Raw genomic sequence first — 20,035 nt, forward strand, 5'->3', positions numbered from 1 at the left:
GAATTATTAGGGCTTCTAGCCTGCAAGGCAACAATGTAGCCAAATGTCAACAGAGCTACCAGAATCGAATAGTCCCCGCCCATACTGGGTATGCAAGAATATCTGCACCAAAATAGCCTGAGCAACGCATGAAAAAATGAAGACGAAAATAAAACCGTAACTGCTTTCAGGAAGGTGCTTGATCTTAGGGTTGAGTGGTAGGCAGGAACAGAAATTTCACTGCAAATATAGCTGTCTTGGGCCTTTATACATTCTCATACTCCGAGTGTTTCTCCATTTAAATGTCTGCCGCTGTAACGGGACCCAAAATTCAGTTCAAGTTATGTGTCAGTTCGAATCATTGGGACTTCACTAGCTATACAGTAAATGTTTATATTAATTAAATGTAGTACTTTTGAGGGTATCAAAAGAACAATAAACAAATGTTTATTGATAAATCAACACACTTTTATTTTGCTGAATGAATCAGCAAATCTATTTCCATTTTGTAGAAAAGCAGTGCATAAGCTGCAATAATTGTTATCTCTTGACTGATTAGCGTTTGAAGTGGCAAAGGCCTCACAAATGCCTTGGCAGTGCGGCATGGTGCGAGACTTGCGTCTTCATCTGAGACAATTTTCACTACCAGGCAGACATCCTGATTATTTCTTTTTGCCAGTGAGCTAGTTGGCAACCATTCGTCCATCCATCGCAATGTAGCCACCGGGTTTAATGCCAGCGTGCGGACCTCGACAGCTTCTGCTGTGTTTGCGACATTGTGTGCACATTGCACTGAGTGAAAATGAAACTACTGCTTGCCGCAACAGCTACGGACAATAGCATGATGCCGTTGCTTCATTTTGGTTGGCTGCTAGCACGCCTTTGTATTTTTCCTTCAAACATTTGCAGTGCTTCACCATCGGTAAGCTCTAGAGATTGTTCAAATGAATGAATGTGCAGTCAAATAACTCCTAATTACCAAGGTTGATGCCATTAAATAATGTACACTTGCCAAGACTGTAGGGCAAGTCCAAATCATTCAATTTTCCAAATTAACAATGGCTGTATTAACGAGATTCTACTGTATGTAATAGATCTTTAACATATGTAAAGACTCAAGAAGAAGCAGGCAGTGATGACAAGCTGGCAGAACACGAAGCAATGGAAAAACTTGTGGGGGAAGCTCACCTCCCCAACGTCGTAGACCCACACTTTCCCAGCGTCGTCACCCACTGCCACCTGGTGTCCTGAAGGTGTCCAGATGACCCTGTTCAGCGCAGGGCTTCCATCCACCACTTCACTCACTGTGGGGAGCTGTTGGGCAAGAACAAGAATAGTAGAGGACCCAAAGCTCGCAAATGCTACCAGCCCTGTGCACAAAAGGTTTCCTCACTCACACAAGTGAAGTGCCACCGCCAACTATTTCTGAGCCACATTAAAGTGCCTGTAGTGTATCTATACTGCTTTTGTGTGCCATTTTTTAAATTCCGCAGTATGGATGTCAATCGCACTGACTGCTGCAAGGACGCTTGCTCCATAGGTCCTGGCTGCTCAATCCATTTATAAGCACAAACTATAGCCTTCACTTCATAAACCACTTCTATTATGAACTGGCACAGCATTGCCCGGAAAACAAAACCTATCACAGTAGCTGCTGCCATGATAACAATGGTATATAGTAGAACCTCAGTCATACATTTTGGAAAGAAATGTACTAACTGGAAAAACGTATGTTCCTTAGTCACAAAAAAATTTGGCAGACTCAACTGTAGTTGACATCTATGCAACACTAAGTGTTGCACAAATTCTTGCAACACGAGATGCCGGCTTGTGCCGAGCTCATGGGGCTCGGATGGCCTGAGATGTGCGTTGTCATGTTGGCTGCTTCGACAAGCTTATGTTTGCGCTCCTCTAATTAAATTTGGGTTAGAAGCTTCCTTGAGTGGAACATTTTGGCAGAAATTTCTTATGCACCCACTCGGCGCTAATAATTGCGGCATGAGACATGCATTGTCATTGTCCTATTGCACATCGCATTGCATATCGAAATGAAATCAAGCTGGTGGGCGACACTGAAACACAATGCTCCAGAGCAAAATGGCCAATGACGGTAACTTCACCCTACCTGCGGCAGGGAACGGTAGTGAATTTGAGTTTAGCCTACTAAAAGTGTGCAGTACACTTACAGTGCCACTACGCCAAGTGCACTGTGAAACAGATAGGTGAAGATGCTTATCGCAATAGGGTTGGTAGCACTAGCTGTGATTGCGGAGTATGTTGACCCACAAGGAGATCTCTTGGTACCGGAATAGGAAAAGTGTGCAGAGGTTTTCAAGTGACACAGGCAGGCAAGTACTGCAGTGAAGCTGCTGTAGCAGGTGGCTACTGTTTTCGATTGTACACATATAATGCCTTTTCTTGTTTACATAGGATCTAGCAGCCAGAAAATGCATCATATGATTGCAGTTGGGCGATGCACTAAATGTTGGCGTCGAAAGATCGTATTTTCCAGGAACGAATCAACCAGTTAGAAAAGCAGCAAATCCAATGGGATATACATACAGTGAAGCTTTATGCGAGTGCACAGAGTTGAAATACAAGTTGGTGTTATTGAATGTCCACACAAAGTGACATGAATGGATTTATTCAGACACTGTAAAGAGGCTAATGCAATGCCTTGTAAACAAAACACACACGTGCAATAGATCACGGGATGTCCTGACATTTTTCTGGTCCTTTATTTTTTTCTTTCCCTCCACATGGCCCCTGCAACCACTGCCGCAGATGCACAGAGGCGAGCGCTACCTAGTGGTTGAGCAAGGAACCCAGCAGCGGTGACATAACATGTATTTTCCACTGTGATTGGCTGGCCTATTTGGCAAGAGAACAGCCGTGCAGCACCAATGGTCACAAAAACCCAGAGAGGTTCGCAAAAAAAAAAGCTTCGCTTTTAAAAGAAGCACAACTGTATTGATTAATTTTGTTGTGTTCTTGATAGCAAATGTTGGCGCCTGGAGATTGTACGAAACGGGATCGTACCAACGAATGCCTACTGTATAACCTTCACTGCTCTGGCACATAGTGAGTATACTTGTTTCAGCTTAAATTGGCTAAAGGCAGCATGTGGAATGAGTCAAACTAGCTGAAAAAATTGCTGCTGCTGAAAAATTCAAGTTTGCCCCTTTTACACAGAAGTTCCTCTGCCAAGCCACGAGAACCCTAACTGAAAATAAATTCAATTATTGTATATAACAAAGAAGGGCTTAAATGTTTCTCACCAGTATTAGTGTGCAAGGAATACAGTCGACGTGAGTTAATTCAACCCTTAGGGGACCAATGAAGCTGACTGAATTATCCAGCAGGTTGAATTAAATAAGATGCAGAAAAATATTCAAAACACACCGCTGATACATTTGGCAGTATTTGTTCGATTCTAACACATACCCAAATCAAATGTGCAGCCACTTTGTACGGGTCCAAAGTAAAAACCTAACGCACACCTGATTTTTTAGCAAGAAAAATGGGCAAGGGTCTAATGTATGTTATACAGTGGTGGCTTGTTTTTCTTAAGTCTGCTTTACCACACAGTTTTAAAGTCAGCTTCCACGCAGTGCAGGAGAGCGGTGCCTCCTCTATTTCTTTTGTGCCTGTTGTGTCGCGCCCATTTCCATTGGTGTCCCATTGTCGCTCTGTTGCTCCAACTGACCGTGTGGTGGCACTATGCTATTACCTTCTCCCCATGGCAACAGCTGCAGTGTGCTGCAGCTGTTGCCAACCTGTGCATTCTTCTTTATTGTATCACATTTTTTTAAATATTCTTTTGTATTTGTGAGTCCTTCATATTACGGTATGAGAGCACATTGCGGAAAGAAGCATTCAAAAATCTACCTGTCTTGTTATTCAGAGCATATAAAGTGCTGCTCTGGTCATGGTGAGTGCCTGAGCTAAGAATGAATTGAAATCACAGAAGTGAGAAAGCAAAACAGCAAACTTCACTCTGAAGCAAAACAAAACAACATGGAACAAACACGCAGGATGTTAGGATGTTTGTTTGTAGCAGTGTGTCGCCGCGAGATCCTGTTTTCAGGCAAAGCGTAGCGCAGTGTCAGCGATGCTCGCTGCAATATTTATTCGCCGGATCACGGCTTAGAATAAATGCACGTGGCACAAATGGTGCGTAGTAAGCTCGCAGTAATATTTCCGGCATCACAGACCATCACAAACAGTTCGGAAATTCACTGTGACGAGAGGCTGACGCACACAGCTGACGCCACTTCGCCCAGTTTGAAGCGCGGGCGACCATCTTCTCCGTCGTCGGTGTGACCGGCTGTCCAGCTCATGATGTCAGATGAGAGTGCACACCCATTGGCTCTTGTGCATCTGCCTTAGAGGAGTAAATGCCCCCTTTTTTCTAAAGTTGTACCCAACTATAGTGCCTGCAAATTTCTCAATTTCATCACCCCACCTAATCTAACATCCCTGACTGCACTTCCCTTTCTTGGCACCCATTCTGTTACCATAATGGTCCACCGGTTATCTAACCTATGCATTACATGAGCTGCCCTGCTCCATTTCTTTCTTTTAATCTCAATTCGAATATCGGCTATCGCTGCTTGCTCTCTGATCCACACCACTGCCTTCCCGTCTCTCAATGCTATGCCTAACATTCTTCGTTCCATCGCTCTCTGTGCAGTCCTTAAGCTAGTTTTTGAGCTTCTTTGTCAGTTTCTGCCCCATATGTCAGCACTGGTAGAATGCATTGATTGTACATTTTTCTTTTCAATGGTAATGGTAAGCTTCCAGTCAGCATCTGACAACGTCTGTCGAATGCGCTCCAACCCACTTTTGTTCTGTAAATTTCCTTCTCATGATCACGGTCCCCTGTGAGTAAGTGACCTAGGTAAATGTACTCCTTCACAGACTCTACAGGCTGACTGGCGATCCTGAACTTTTGTTCCCTTGCCCGGCTATTGATGATTATCTTTGTCCTTCTGCATGTTAATTTTCAACCCAACTTTTATACTCTCTCTGTTAAGGTCCTCAATCATTTATTATAACCCGTTCCCAGTGTTGCTGAACAGAACAATGTCATCTGCAAATCGAAGGTCCATTGCTCCTTATTCTTAAGCCTTCCCAGTTTAATAGCTTCAATACTTCTTCCAAGCACGCAGTGAGTAGCATTGAAGAGATTGTGTTTCCTTGTCTGACCCCTTTCTTTATAGGTACCTTCCTACTTTTCCTGTGCAAAATTGGAGCTATGGAATCTCTGTAGACACTTTCCAAAATATTTATGTAAGCGTCCTGTACTCCTTGATTATGTAATGCCTCTATAAATGCTAGTATCTCTACTGAATCAAATGCCTCTTTGTAATCTATGAAAGCCATATGGAGAGGCTGATTGCACTCTGCAGATTTCTCGATTACCTGATTGATGACATGGATGTGATCCATTGTAGAGTATTTCTTCCTGAAACCTGCCTGTTCCCTTGGTTGACTAAAGTCCAGTGTTGCCCTTATTTTATTAGATGTTCTCTTGGTCAATATTTTTTATAATACTGGAAGTAAGCTAATGGGCCTATAATTTTTCAATTCTTTAACATCTCCCTTTTTGTGGATTAGTATAATGTTGGCATTCTTCCAGTTCTCTGGGACCCTTGAAGTCAATAGACAGTTCGTATAAAGGGCCACAAGTTTTTTTCTAGCATTATGTATCCTTCATCTTTGATTAAGTCGAGTGGCAGTCCACCTTCTCCTGCTGCTTTTCCCCGTTTCATGTTTTTGCAAGGGCAAAAGCACAAGAGTTTGCCAGTTCCTTCCTTTCAGAGACTGACCAGACGTATGTCTGGTCAGCTCCCAGGTGAACATCTCCCAGGAAAACATCTTTTTGCCTGTTATAACCGAGCCTCTGCTTAATCCGCATTTCATCTATGACAAGGCTGCAGATTCTGGCTTATTCCGTCCCAAGGCATTCCATCTTGGTGCTCAGCCTTCTTTCCAAAAGATCACCTGAGACCTACTTCACCTGCAGTACTTCTTAGGCATTTTTGAAGTGTTGTTCTGCATGGAAGTGCGAGGAGCTCTGCCATGAGCTATTCATATGACTTCGTGGAAAGGTTGTGCAAAATTATGCACCGCCGTATAGTGGTTTCAGACAACCTAGTTTGTTTTTTTTTTGCCTTGTAGTTCAGCACCTGATCCGTAATTGATCTGGCTTTCGTAATGTCATGGTTTGAGTCTGTGGCGGCTTGAAGAAATTGGTTGACATTGCGCTCTTCCTTAAGGTATTGTAGCTCCTTTTTGTAAGCGCTGACGATTGCCTGCAGCCTCTCAATCCGTGCCTTCCAGGTCTTTTCTTTTTCACGCCACTTCTTTCATTCTAGAAAGGCTGATGCAGAGCTTTTCCATTCAGCATGAGTGCCAACAGATCTCAAGGCACGAGCACCTGCCCCGTCTACAGACTGCACATTGGTTGGAAAAATTAAGTTCCTGCATTTCCCGCTTGTTCATGCCAAAGGAGCAGTATCAGGCATGTCATTGCTGTGGATTGCAGATATACAGTAGAACCTCGTTGATATGTTCCCATTATGTACGTGCTCCCGGTGCCAACGTTTGCGATCAAGAACACAAAAATTCACACACTAGACTTACACTTATTTTTTTTTACCGGTTCATACGTTCCTGGAAAACACGATTTTTCGGCACCAGTACATCGCCAAACTGCGATTGTGTGATACGTTTTCTGGTCGCTAGATCCCATGTAAACAAGAAAATGCGCTAGACGAGCACGATGGAGAACAGTGTCTTGCTGCCCGCCATGGCAGCTTCACCACAATACTTGTCCACCCCTCTCACATGAAAATGCTGGCGCGCACTCAGTTTCTCATTTCGGTACCAGCAAATCTCCGGGATCGTCACACATGGCATCCACAGCCATCACTGCCAATCCTATTGCGATAAGCATCTTCGTCTATCTGTTTCACAGCACGTAGTGCCGTCGGAAGTGGAGCGCACACCTCTAACAGGCGATAGCCGAAACGTGTTGCCGTTCCCTGCTGCAGACTGTGATTGTATATGTTTCTCGGCTGCTAGAACCCATGTGAACAAGAAAAGGCATGAGGCGCACGCGATTGAGAACAGTATATAGCCACCCTTTGCCCGTGAGAATGACGGCACGCAAGTTTAGTCCGGTACCAGAAAATCTCCGCCCAGGTTGTTGTGCGCCGCATTCAGAGCTATTGCCATGAAACCTATTGCTATAAGCATCCTTATCTATCTGTTTTACAGCGCGTGGTGCGTAGTGCCATTGCTAACATACTTCACGCTTTTAGTAGGTGATAATCCAAACGCGCCGCCATTCCCTGCTGCTGGCGGCACGATGTGGGCATCACGTTTCGTCTCAACAGCATCCGGCGTCACCCGCCAGCTCGATTTCGTCTTGGTTCCCCGTCGCCCACTTAGAAGACCACGCAACAGGAAAACAACAAAACGTGTCTCGGATTGCCGGAGCACCACCAGCTTGACCCACGTCGGTGTCTTATGCCGCAGTGATCCGCATGACGCTTAGCATTACGTAAGACGTCAATAGCTGAGCTTGTAAAATGTTTTTATTTTTTCGGATCGTACGTTTTCCCAGCTAGTACGTTTTCTCTCGATTAAAAAAAAATAATTTTATGAACGAGGTTCTACTGTACTTTCCCATGTGACCTGATAACTGGGCCAGCTGGGCTGAGGAACTTGAGCGGGCATGTTCACGCCAACTTTGAGTATGTCTGACGACGATGCAGCGCATGAATACAATTCTTCAGCAGGTGCAGGCAGGTTAGCTGGTGTGGCCATAGAGGAATTCCGCTTTCTTTTCTGTGTAACGCTAGAACTCTTTACTTTACGCTGCTCCTTCTTCACGTAGGATTGATAGTGAGAAAAAATACTGAGCACAACACCTCGCTTGAGCATGCGCCTCTTCGTGTCCTGGAGAAAGTCACTTTCCAAAAGGTGAAGGCTGCATACCACCAAATAATTTTAATTCTAACTCGGCTCCCAGTTCTTTCTTGCGATAACTTGCAGCCATCATTCCCGTAGCTCTTTGCCCACAGGTATATCGTGAAAGGACACTCGAGGGTCTTTCTTTTGCTGACTCAACATACAAAATGGCACACCACAGTAGCGCATACTGACGTATAAAGCATCACAGGAACATCACCGTTGCAGCAAACAGACGAACCTTTGTCTACCGCTGCCAGAAACCTGTGGGTTAAAAGTGTCGTCTGCAAGCTGATAGAGCCAGGAATTATGGCCCCGGTAAAAGGCACAACAAAAATTAATTTCACCTTTATTTTTTAATGCATGCAGAGATTACTTATTTTATTGTCCATTGCAACAACACCTAATAACTTTTGTAGTTCTGGCTTGCAGACGACAGAACAAGCACAGTGCAAAATGTCTGCAAACCGCCTGCGCGCGAGTGGGGGAGAATGTCATTTGCAAGCAGGTGACAAGGTTGGAGCTGCCAAGCAGCATCTTGGAGCAAAACTGAGAGAGTAACAGGTGAGGGCATGGCGGACACCGCAGTGCTCACGCAGCAGGCACAGGAAAAAATAAAGGAGGCACTGCAGGAGACCCATGGTATGATTTGGCGTCCAATCCGACGTGTGGTGCTGCACGCTCTGGCATGCTGGAGTTGCTGTATATGCACCCCTTGGGGAGCAGAGTTGTGCGTCTAATTGAACGTGCCACTCGCGCCCCTATTCGCCAAATCCAACTTCATGGCTGCACCTGCACTGCTACCTGCTGCGCTACTGGCTTCGCGAGCCTCTGCCTCTGCAGTCTCTGCCACGCCAGTGTTGGATGTATCGTGTTGGTGTGTTGTTTACTGCTATTTGGATAGACATTCTTTTTGTTGCACTATGGTGCAGCGTCAAGATTACTATAAGGTGTTTCTCAGTTCCATACGATGTTTCTCAGAATTTTGTAATTGGACATTTTGTCTAATTACATTGCCAGTTTTACTGTGAAAGTGAACAACAAGGCAGTGCCATATCTGTGACTGATGAATCTGAGTATTTGAAAATTTTGTTAACAACCGCCTTTTCCTCTCACCCCTTATGTCATGTATTTTTTAAAGCACAACATAAACTAGGGTGTCTACCAAGTTGACATTTCCAAATTCCCTGATTTTTCCAGGTTTTCCCCGAGTCCCTTTGCGATATTTCCTGAGTGACACAGAACTTTGTTTTATGTCAAGACGGGCTCCGTACGTCACGTCGCCCAATGGTGTCACTCTCTAGTAAGAATGTTAAAAAAACAACTTAATCCAGTTTGAATAGTAAGGGGTAGTGCTTATTCTATAATAATAATAATAATAATAATAATAATAATAATAATAATAATAATAAAACAGAAGGGAGGGGTCAGTAAAATGCAGAGCGAATAAAATATCTTCGAAAGGAAATAGTAAAACCCACTTCAAACTGAGTCGAACATCCTCAAATACGAATTAAAAAAAAAGCAGAATATTTTCGAATATGAGCTATTTCTATCGATTGATAGCAAGCTAACTGGTATGAGGCCCGAACTTTATCAGAAGTGAGATTCTCTCGCAACAGCTGGTAAGTCAACCTCAACGGTCCTGACATACTCAGCGCGCGCACAAGGCCTCAGTGTTGAGTTTCACTGCTTTAAAGAGTTTTTTTTTTTACTTGGATGACGGACACCTGCATCTCCGTGTCAGCCAACACTTTGCTTTTAGAGTGCAAGCTCCCTCAAAAAAGCGGCGGCGTGCTTCCTTCCCCGTTTATTTCTCAATGCGTAGGTCCTTTGTCTTCTTGGCTTCTTCTTGTCTCCTTAGGCTGCGCATACTCCACATGGACTATTTGAAGCATCCTCTTGGATAATTGTGCAGTCAGCGTCTGATTTTTTGGACTCCCTAAGGGGTCGACGAAACGTCCAAAATATGAATGCATATCTTTTACAGCCCTTAAGGGTTCAAATCGCCACAGGCACGTCCGAAAAAGTTCTGAAGGCCTGCCAGTACACTTATTAGGCATATCAGTGCTCGCACTGTGACAGAAGATGGCGGGTGAACGCGTGCATAATTAAGGAATACATACTGTGTCCCGTGACAGTTGCCCTTCACACACTTATGCTTCACAGCGTAACACTTCTGTAATGCGGTGAAGCTGACTTTCAGAAACCGGCATTCTGCAACGTGTCGTGCTTTCCGAACTTCGAAGCCAGTCACGATGACCACAAAGGCGGTGTCGGTGCCATTGCCGACAGTGGCGAATGCTTTCAATGAAAAACACGGTACAGAACGGCAAGAAGCTTAAGCTAGGCCTAGCATTGCTGCGGTGGTGGCTGCGGCTGCCAGCGGATCTGCGTGCGAGTGTGCTAGTTCGAGGCGGTGAGGTTATCAAAATGGCAGCGGTTGTGGCTTTTATTAATGCCGTTTCGGACCTGCGGTCATTGCATTCACTATCCCCTAAGTTCGGCCGAGACAGACATTGCCAGAAATGGGTCACTATTGGCATCACCATAGGGTTCAGGCACATGCATGCTGACAGTTTGACTTATTTGGCTAAGGCCAATTTTAGGGTTTAAATAACAGAAGTTTGGGCTTAAATAAATGCATGGCCACTGGCTGGGACTTTAGGTCGAGATCGTATTAAGAGGAGCCGAGTTAACGGGAGTCTACTGTAGTATATGCTTATAATGAATATCTGATTTAATAAAGGTACTTCCATGAGAGGTACAACTTTGATATAATGAGGTTAAACTGTATGTCATAAGGTTTTCTAGTCTATTCCTTCAGAGCAGTTCCGTCTCATCGAAGAACCAATTGATTGTGCATACTCACCTCTGTGTCGTTGTTGAGATTCCACAGGTCGAGCCGCCCTGTGCCATCAACGCATGCGAACAGTGCTGGGTGCACAGGCGACCATCTGACGTCATACACATAGTCCCCATTGTCTTCAAATGAGTAGATGGGCTTGGACTCCTGCAATTAAGCACAAGAAAAAAGCCCCAATGCTGCAATATAACTGCCTGTACACCATCTGCAGAACTACCAGGTATACATTCTGCACGCAGCCTTTCAAAGTCTGAATGTCAGTCTTATTGAACATCTGAAAGAATGTTGCCTTCACCACATCATTAAAATATTACACGTTCTGCCTAAACTAATTCTAGAATTGCAATAAAACTCCAAAGGAATGCAAAGTTTATTATGCACAGACCATGCAACCGATTTCTGAAGAGGAAGCTGCCAGCAGTTTCACACATTTGAATTTACTCTATTGAACTTCCAGCAATACACAAGCCATTCATATACAAACTATTCATTTACATACTGCACTTGAGTTTTTAAGCTGCTGCACGCAAGCAATACTTCTCATAATTTATTGGAATCAGGAGCTCACATGAGTAACTATGTGGAGGAGTTTGTGTTTAAGTATGAACAATGATTGAAGGTACACCAACACAAAAATTAAACTTTCATCTGAATAAGCATGATATGAAGTGGAAAACAGAGCTAATTTTCCACCTTAAGCAATAATCTGATGTTAATCCAAATGAAGCTGAGACTCCTGTATTTGTCTCTACAGATAAATGGAGCCAAATCACGCAGCAGTACTTTTGCAATTTTAACGCAAAAGCGTTAAGGAGCTCGTGTCGCAGAAAAACCGGTGTCGTCGGTGGCGTGGCCACGAGCGAAAATACCGGAAGGCAATTCATAAATAAAAAACAACTTGCAAGATGGGCTGGGTGAGAATCGAACCAGGGTCTCTGGAGTGTGAGGCGGAGACGCCACCACTCAGCCACGAGTTCGATAGCTCAAAGTGGGACAAAAGTGCCTCTAGTGATTGCGGTGTTGCCTTAGAAACATGCCGTAGAAAGTTATACTGCAGTTTATATAGGTAATTATGAGCATGTAAATTACAGAAGTCGCAGCTACACGAGTAGCGAAGTACATTTCCACTACATTTCTTCTGTGCTCTGCACACACGTAGAGCCATCTTGCGGCAAACACAGAAGACCCCCTCCTCGCAATGTACGGCGCTGCCACGACACGTGGCGCGCCACTCGTCCCATGACTGTGTCCGCCTTCATGGCACGTCGCTGCCCGGCTGTCTGTACCGATCCCGACGTTTGGCTCGCGTAGATCGTTTTGAGGGGGCGGTGCGAACGGGGTGCGATAACGCTATCGTGCTCCACCCTTGAAGGTGAAGCTTAAGCGTCCTCCATTTTTTTTTGTGTGCAATTTGGTAATCATAAACAAAATTTTGCTCTGCTACAGGCAACATAGTACGAGAAGCTCTGCCTTAGTTTTTGTCCCACAAGGAGAGCTTCTGATTAAATAAAACATGACCAACAAAACTTTACATTTTTTTTTTATGACAATTGACTGTATAAAACCACATAGGCGACGATGGTGCAGGGTAACAGACCTTCAGACTCCAGAGCTTGACAGTCCAGTCGAAGGACGATGTCAGAAAGAGGTGTGACAAATCCACTTGGCTCTGGCAGCCGTGTGAATGCACTGCTGTCACGGGACCTTGATGGCCTTCAAATGCCTCCAGGATGCCTGCTTTGGTGCCATGCCGACATGCTGCATTTTTTTTACATGTACAGTGAAATATAACAGCTACAAACATCAAATAAGACATATACACACAAACAAGTTTACCAATATTTACCAAAGCACAGTTTACCAATATTAGATAACTTTCAAATCTTCCGGGCAATGTGTGTAGTCTGCAAAAACATTTTTTGTTCTTGTTTTATATTTGCAGGTTATGGGGAAAAGAAAGAAGCTGCCATAACCATGTTCGAACTCTCTCACTCTGTTTCTTTTTGTACGGTACACAGCAAGTGACAGCTGTTTGGCGCTCAAGTATTCCTCAATATACTGTCTCCGTACCTCTTGTAAGAATGACCTCGTATACTTTTTCATATGTAAATACACTTGAACCTCGTTATAATGACATGTGATACAACGAAGTACAGTATAACCTCGTTCATACGTTTTGGAAAACGCAAGAAAAAAACGTCCTAACCGGGAAAACGTACGAATCGAACTCAAAAATTTGACAGACTCAACTATTGTTGATATCTGCGTAATGCAAAGCGTCGTGCGGATCGTTGCAGCATGAGACGCTGACGTGCGTCGAGCTGGTGGTGCTCCAGCGGCCCCAGGCTCGTTTTGTTTTTTCCAATTGCATGGTGCTTCAAGAGAGTGACAGGAAACCTAAACGAAATCTAGCTAGTGGGTGAAGCTGGATGCTGCCGAAGCAAAACGCAATGCCCACATCCTACCACCTGCAGCAGAGAATGGTGGCGCGTTTGGATTATCACCTACTAAATGCGCGAGTACGCTACCAATGGCACTACGCACCACGCGCTGTAAAATAGATACGTCAAGATGCTTATCGCAATAGGTTTGGCGGTGATAGCTCTGAATGCGGCGTGCGATGACCCGGGCGGAGATTTGCTGGTACCGGAATAAACTGTGTGCACCGTCATTTTCACGTGAGACGGGCAGCTATATAGTGTTCTTGATCGCGCACGCCTTAGGCCTTTTCTTGTTCACATGAGGTCTAGCGGCCAGAAAATGTATACAATTGCAGTCTGCAGCAAGGAACGGCGACACGTTTCGGCTATCGCCTATTAAAGGTGTGCGCTACGCTTCCGACGGCACTATGCGCTGTGAAACAAATAAACGAATACGCTTATCGCAATAGGATTGGCAGTGATGGCTGTGAATGCCACGTGTGACGATCCTGGAGATTTGCTGGTATTGAAATGAGAAACTGAGTGCGTGCCAGCATTTTCATGTGAGAGGGGTGGGTGAGTATTGTGGTGAAGCTGCCATGGCGGGCAGCTATACACTGTTCTCCATCGCGCATGCCTCGCGCATTTTCTTGTTTACATGGGCATGGACGGGCTAGAGGGGCAACACGTACGCTCTGCCTGACGAGTGAACAATAGGGTGCATTCTTGACGACTCGTTGCCTCGCTCGCGGAGTGGTGGCGCTTCGACCCAACATTACCTCTTCTCAGTGGACACCTTGTCTCCAGCCGGTAAGAACAGACAGACAGGGTTGCCATGCAAAGTTGCAAAGAGTTGGTGCTTATAGTTCGTCGACGCTTCGTTTACGTTTAGGCTGATAACGGCTTGCGATGGAGTTCTACCTTTTGAACTTCGCACCTTTTTGGAGCAACACTAAAGAACATAGCTTCACAGCTCTTGGTGCGCATGTGGTCGATGCTGCAGCTGTAATGGCAAGTCCTTTGCAAAGTGCCAGCCTGCTGCACTAGTTTCCGCTTTCACCCAACTAGAACGCTTTGCTATCACATGCAGAATCCACTCATCCCACTGACAGTAACGTATATCACTCTCGAAGGAGAAATGGTGGTGGGTGCCGTTTTGAAGCGGTTATGATGCCGCATTTTGCTCTTTAGATGACATGCCTTCATAACGGTGTAGTTGCCATCCATGATTGCGTCGATAGCGACCGCGTTTTTTTCTGCGGTGTTTTGACTTGGTGTGCGCATCGGCCACATGCCTTTAAAGCTGCATAGTTGCCATGCATGAATGCATCGATAGCTACCGCAGTGTTATTCACAGTTGTTGAAGCAAACAATAGTTTCGTTCCGACTAAGCGCCTGAGCCGGCCGCATGCCTTTAGAACGACAAGGTCGCCGTCCATGATCACGTAGATTGCAGCTGTAGTTTCGTCCGCAGCATTTGCGGCAGACAGGTGTTTCGTTTGGCTCGCTGCAAAGCTGCTGAGGATGAATAACGGCCTCATAACCATGGACAGACACTCTTGTTGGCAACCACCTCACTGGCAAAAATATAATTGGCATGTGCACATGGTAGTGAAAGGCGTCTCTCAATGAAGGTGTGTGCCACAGCCACGCGAAGGAAGTAGCGAGACCTTCATCGCTGCAAGAGCCAATCAGTCACGAGATGAGAATTGCAGCTTCCGCACTGCTTTTGTGCAAAATAGGAACAAGTGTGTTGATGTAGTAAGCATTTGTTTGTTCTCTTGATACCTTTGATAATTTGACATTTGGTTAATTCAAACATTTTTTCTGGTCCCTAGAAATCCGAATTAACAAGGTTTTACTACAGTACAAATTGCGTGGATATATATTTCAGCTAAATATGCAGCTGGAGTTGTCCTTTAGGTGTTAAAGCACATAGCGATTCCATACAGAAAACAGCAGGTGTTATTACCTGTATAGACGGCGCCTTCCTCACTGCCTACGATGAAGTTGTTGCAGTCACCTATGGGGAATGAGAGGGAGGTGACCGCAATGGCACGTGACTGCTTCTGCTGCGTCAGATCCAGCACGTCCTGCGAAAAAAAAAAAAGCCAGATTCCCAGCAGCTGTGCACTTAAACCGCATGGTAGTAAGGCAAAGGCTTCGCAGGTTTCACATAATGAGTGTGCCAAGATCTAGTCACCTAGTAAAATAAGTTGAGCATACTTGCTCATGAATGCACTAGCATAGCAAAACATTGGCTCGGGCTAGTTGACAATTTATTACGCTTCAACATTTACTGCACAATAGGATGAAATGGCAATCAAGTTATGTGGCAGCCCACAAGGTGGAGAAAAAACATGAAAAAAGAAAAGTTGTCATCCACCCTAAATGTAGCATGTAGCTACAAAGGAAACCCATACAGGAAACCCATAGGCTATTGTCGAAGCCGCAAATACGGTTTTGGTTTCGTATGAAATTATATGTGCAGGCAATTTCAGAACCACTTTCTCCGAAAGGAGAGGAAGCAACCTGATTTGAATGAGCAAGTGCTACAGAGTGCCAGTGAGTGCAAGTGTGAAAATAAGTATGTGTTTTGCAGGGCTACTGAGCAATGCGTGACACGTACATGCATGGCATCCTCGTGTGCTATGAGCAGTGCGTCCTATAATGTACTTGTGATGCATTTACCTTTCAAATACTGATGGGAGAAAACCAGACAATAATCTGTCTTTAACGTGGTAACGGATGTTCAGATGAAACAATGTACTGAAGTACCTAACGCCATTGCCAACACAGATGACAATTTTGTATATGCAATATCAAAAGATAGTGCCTGCAGTGAATTTGGAGCATGGGAGGAAATGTTTAGAAGAAAGAGGATGGAGGTTCAGGTGAAAACTAAATATATTACAGTTGAATTTCATTATGTCAACCTCGACAGGACTGAAGAACGATTTATCCGGCAAGTCGAATGAAAGAACAAGCAGAAAAAACACCCTAACGCCCAGCTGCTTCATTTGGAAGTATTTACTAAATTATAATATGAACACACACCCATTTTTTTTTGTTCCTAGTAGAAAATTTAGGTAGGGATGATGTTGTGTCGGCAGCGGCAGGCAAGCGAGGGGCCCCGACCAGCGAACGCGCGGCTAACGCCGGCGCAGTGAAGGAGACTCGGAGCAAACTGCTCCCGATGAAAACCGGAACGAAGACTCGGCCGAGCCGCGGTCGCTTATTACTAATAAAGGCTTCACACGCCAGATGACACCTCCAAGTTTGTCACATGACAGAAGGGGGGGCGCCATCTAGCTAAACAACTACAAACCATATATGTACGGTGACACAGAGATCTGACATATGACATTAGAGCTTCTACACAAAGTAGAAACCTAACACAAACCCGATTTAAAAGAAAAAATAATCTAGCATGCCTTTGATTCTGGCAATAAGAAAAAAAAATGAAACGTCACATGTACTGATGATTACCTTCAAAAATTGGAAACCTATTGAAATTTGATGTCCATCATGTCATGTCCAGGAACGTTCTGTGGCACTGATCACCTCGAGGTGGAAGACTGGATCGCCATGTACAAACGTGTAAGTGCCCACGGCAAATGGGATCCGACGGTTATGTTGACTAACTTGGTCTTCTACATACAAGGCATGGCGAAGGGGTGGAATGACAACCACGAGGAAGAGCTTAACGAGTGGCACACATGCAAACAGACTCTGAGGGACCTGTTCAGCCATCCCACTGGGCGGAAGAGCACCGCTAAAATAGAACTAACGACCCGCGCCCAGATGTCCACAGAATCATACGTCTCTTACATCCAAGGTCATGCTGGCTCTGTGCCGTAAAGCTAACAGTGATATGGCTGAGTCAGACAAGCTTGGGCATGTACTGAAGGGGATCGCTGACGATGCTTTCAACCTGCTCATGTGCAACAACTGTAAAACAGTACAGGACATCATAAAAGAGTGTCAACGCTTTCAGCAGGCCAAGAGCCGGCACATTGCAATGCTGTTTGCATGTCTGCCGAACACAGCTGCAACATCCTCTTGTGACGACAGGCTAGGAGTGCAGTGACCATCATCATCAGATGCGGCAAGAACTTGAAGCCATGGCTCCTGCAGCCTTTTTTTCCCATCCTGGTGAGCCGCTTCCCTACAGCACCATTTGTGCAGGCAATAGTCCACGAAATCTTGGAGTTCATTCTGTATGTGCCGCTGCCAGTTCAAAGCTGTCTCATTCTCTAGGACCATCGACTGGTTCACAATATCCGGCACGCTACTGAAATACAGCCAAGTAGCGAACAACAGATGATCGGCCAATCTGTTTTGCCTGCCTGCGTATTGGTCATGTCGCTCACCATTGTAACAACCATACTGTCTTCTCCCCTCTGCAACCACCATTCACCAGTTATTATTGATCCAAACAGAATGAGCATTGTTACCAGCCTCCATTGGCACTGTAACAGCCAAACAATGACGCTTGTGCTCCTTGGAAGAGTCCCTCATTGTCATTCTGACGTCACCAGTCCCATTTGCCACCAGCTCGTTGACCATCATCCCTATCGCCGCAGGCTCGTAGCCCACCATCCCCGATGCAGCCCCGATACTCGTCTCCAGAAAATTAAGCAATGAATCTCCCACAGGTGATGCTGCATTGACCATTTGACCGCAAAACCCTCTGATCACTTTGCCGAGCAAACAGAACTTGATGGGCGTTTTAGTCGATGGTGTCAGTGTCCCAGCACTCACTGGAACTGGCACACACATATTTTGGAATAATGCCCTTATGACATTATACTCGGCTTAGATTTTTTATTGTCCCATTCAGCCCTCTTTCATTGTACGTCTAGTATCATTCAGCTTGAACTGCCCCTTGGCTGCTAAAGTCCACCAGCCACACAACCACAGTTATGCTCTCCCGAAGACATCCGCCTATTGCCTCAAGCCACTACGTACGTCACTATACTGTCGTTCCCATCTGTTTCTGATGGCGTCTATGTACTATGTCCCACTGCTGACATACTGCTTGAAAGAAATTTGGCCGTTTCCCATACTGTACTCATTGTTACAGCCAATCAGACTTCGCTCCCTCTCCCTTAATTTTAACTGCTCGACTCAAATTCTTCCCAGAGGCATGTCTCTGGGCGACATCTTGCCTGTGAACGATTGCAAGATATCGGCTCTTGATGCTGAAATTCTGTTGGCCTCTACAGGAACCTCCGATTGTGGGGATCGCACGCGCATCCCAGTATCTCCGGAGCGGCCACGCGGTTATCACGCGATAATCACGTGCTCGCTCGCGGAGGATAGCGGGGAGAGGGCACCTTCGCCGCTCCCGCTGCTCTCCGCGCCTGGCCGCGACGCTGCAGCCAAGGCACCCTGTTCCCTCCTTTCCCTTTCTTGGAACCGGGGAGAATCCCTCTCTGCCCCTCGGGGAGAAGCGCTATTCCCCCGATGCACCGTTGTCTTTCGGCTGACGAGCTTGTGACTGGCTGCATCTCAATTCAGCCGCTGAGACCGCCGCACGCCGTCCCCCTGTTGCGCCCGGCCTTTGTGTGCGACTGACCGCCCCAGGGCCTGAGCGCGGATCCACTCTGGGTGAGCTGAACTCTTATCAACCTCTTTTGTGGTTCCCACATTGTGCGGTTTGTTTCACCCCAGACGTGCGGAATGCTCCGCCGCTGTGGTTTTTGTGTTGTATCTGTATGTGTTGTTGCTGTTGTTGTTGTCAGTTGGTATACTTGTACTCTAAGGTAAAATAAACACCTTAGGTTGAGACTCACCCTGTCCCCACTGGCCTGAACCCGCCGTGGTCGAAGCTTACTGCGAACCGCGTGTTAGGGGTCACAGCTCTGACTGTTAGGGCTGCTGCGAAAGTGCTAGCGAGAGACTGCCGCTCCACCGGCGCTGTGCGATCCAGAGAAGGGTCAGGTGCGCACACGCGAACTTGAGTAATACCCCTATACGATTTACCGACTCTCACAGATGAACTTAGCAAGATGATTGGACCTGATCTTCTTCTGGCATAAGCTGCTGACCTCCGCCATCTCTTGGAAATTTACCGTGAGATTTTTTTAACTTGACGGTCGCCCTTTAGCCCAGACATCAGTGGTCACCTATCGTATTTACACCGCAGACACCAATCTGACACACTACCTGTTGTACCGTGTTTCACATGCTGAACGACAAGTGATACAATGATAAATCGATAAGATGTTGACTAAAAACGTTATCGAGCCATCTTGCAGTTCGTGGGCGTCCCCTGATGTCCTTGTCAAGAAGAAGGATGGCAGTTGGCACTTTTGTGTGGATTACAGACACCTAAACAATATCACAGGGAAGGATGTATACCCCTTGTTGCACATTAATGATGCCTTGAACTGCTTGCACAGAGCCAAGTACTTTTCATTGATATACCTCCGATCAGGCTATTGGCAAATCTCGGTAGATGACATGGACCGTGAGAAAACTGCCCTTGTAACACCTGGTGGCCTCTACCAATTCAAGGCTATGCTGTTCCGCTCTTGTAATGCCCCGCCAACCTTCAAAAGAATGATGGACTCCTTACTTCGTGGCTATAAATGGTCCACATGTCTGTGTTATCTAGACACGTGGAAAAGACATGTCATAGTCTTTTCGCCAACTTTCATGAGTCATCTAACGCGTCTATAGACTATTCTTGCTGTTTTCGGACAGCCGGTCTGCAATTGAACTCATCCAAGTGCTACTTTGGACGACGTCAAATTACTGTTGTTGGCCATCTCGTCAGTGCTGC

At 45.6% G+C, this 20,035-nt stretch overlaps 1 protein-coding gene across 29 annotated transcripts in view; it reads right to left on the reverse strand.

The window, feature by feature from the left end:
* Positions 1 to 20,035, reverse strand: part of LOC135910060 (cytoplasmic dynein 1 intermediate chain 2-like) — a 112,722-nt gene that overhangs the window by 23,350 nt on the left and 69,337 nt on the right. For all 29 annotated transcript variants that reach the window (XM_065442041.2, XM_065442035.2, XM_065442037.2 and 26 more), the window contains 4 exons: positions 15,218 to 15,338; positions 12,423 to 12,583; positions 10,832 to 10,972; positions 1,168 to 1,293 (listed from right to left, as the gene is read on the reverse strand). In XM_065442041.2, coding sequence (XP_065298113.1) covers positions 1,168 to 1,293; positions 10,832 to 10,972; positions 12,423 to 12,583; positions 15,218 to 15,338 — 549 coding nt within the window. The remainder of the gene's footprint in view (positions 1 to 1,167; positions 1,294 to 10,831; positions 10,973 to 12,422; positions 12,584 to 15,217; positions 15,339 to 20,035) is intronic.

Source organism: Dermacentor albipictus, chromosome 4 (genome assembly GCF_038994185.2).
Source record: "Dermacentor albipictus isolate Rhodes 1998 colony chromosome 4, USDA_Dalb.pri_finalv2, whole genome shotgun sequence".
Lineage (NCBI taxonomy): Eukaryota > Metazoa > Arthropoda > Arachnida > Ixodida > Ixodidae > Dermacentor > Dermacentor albipictus.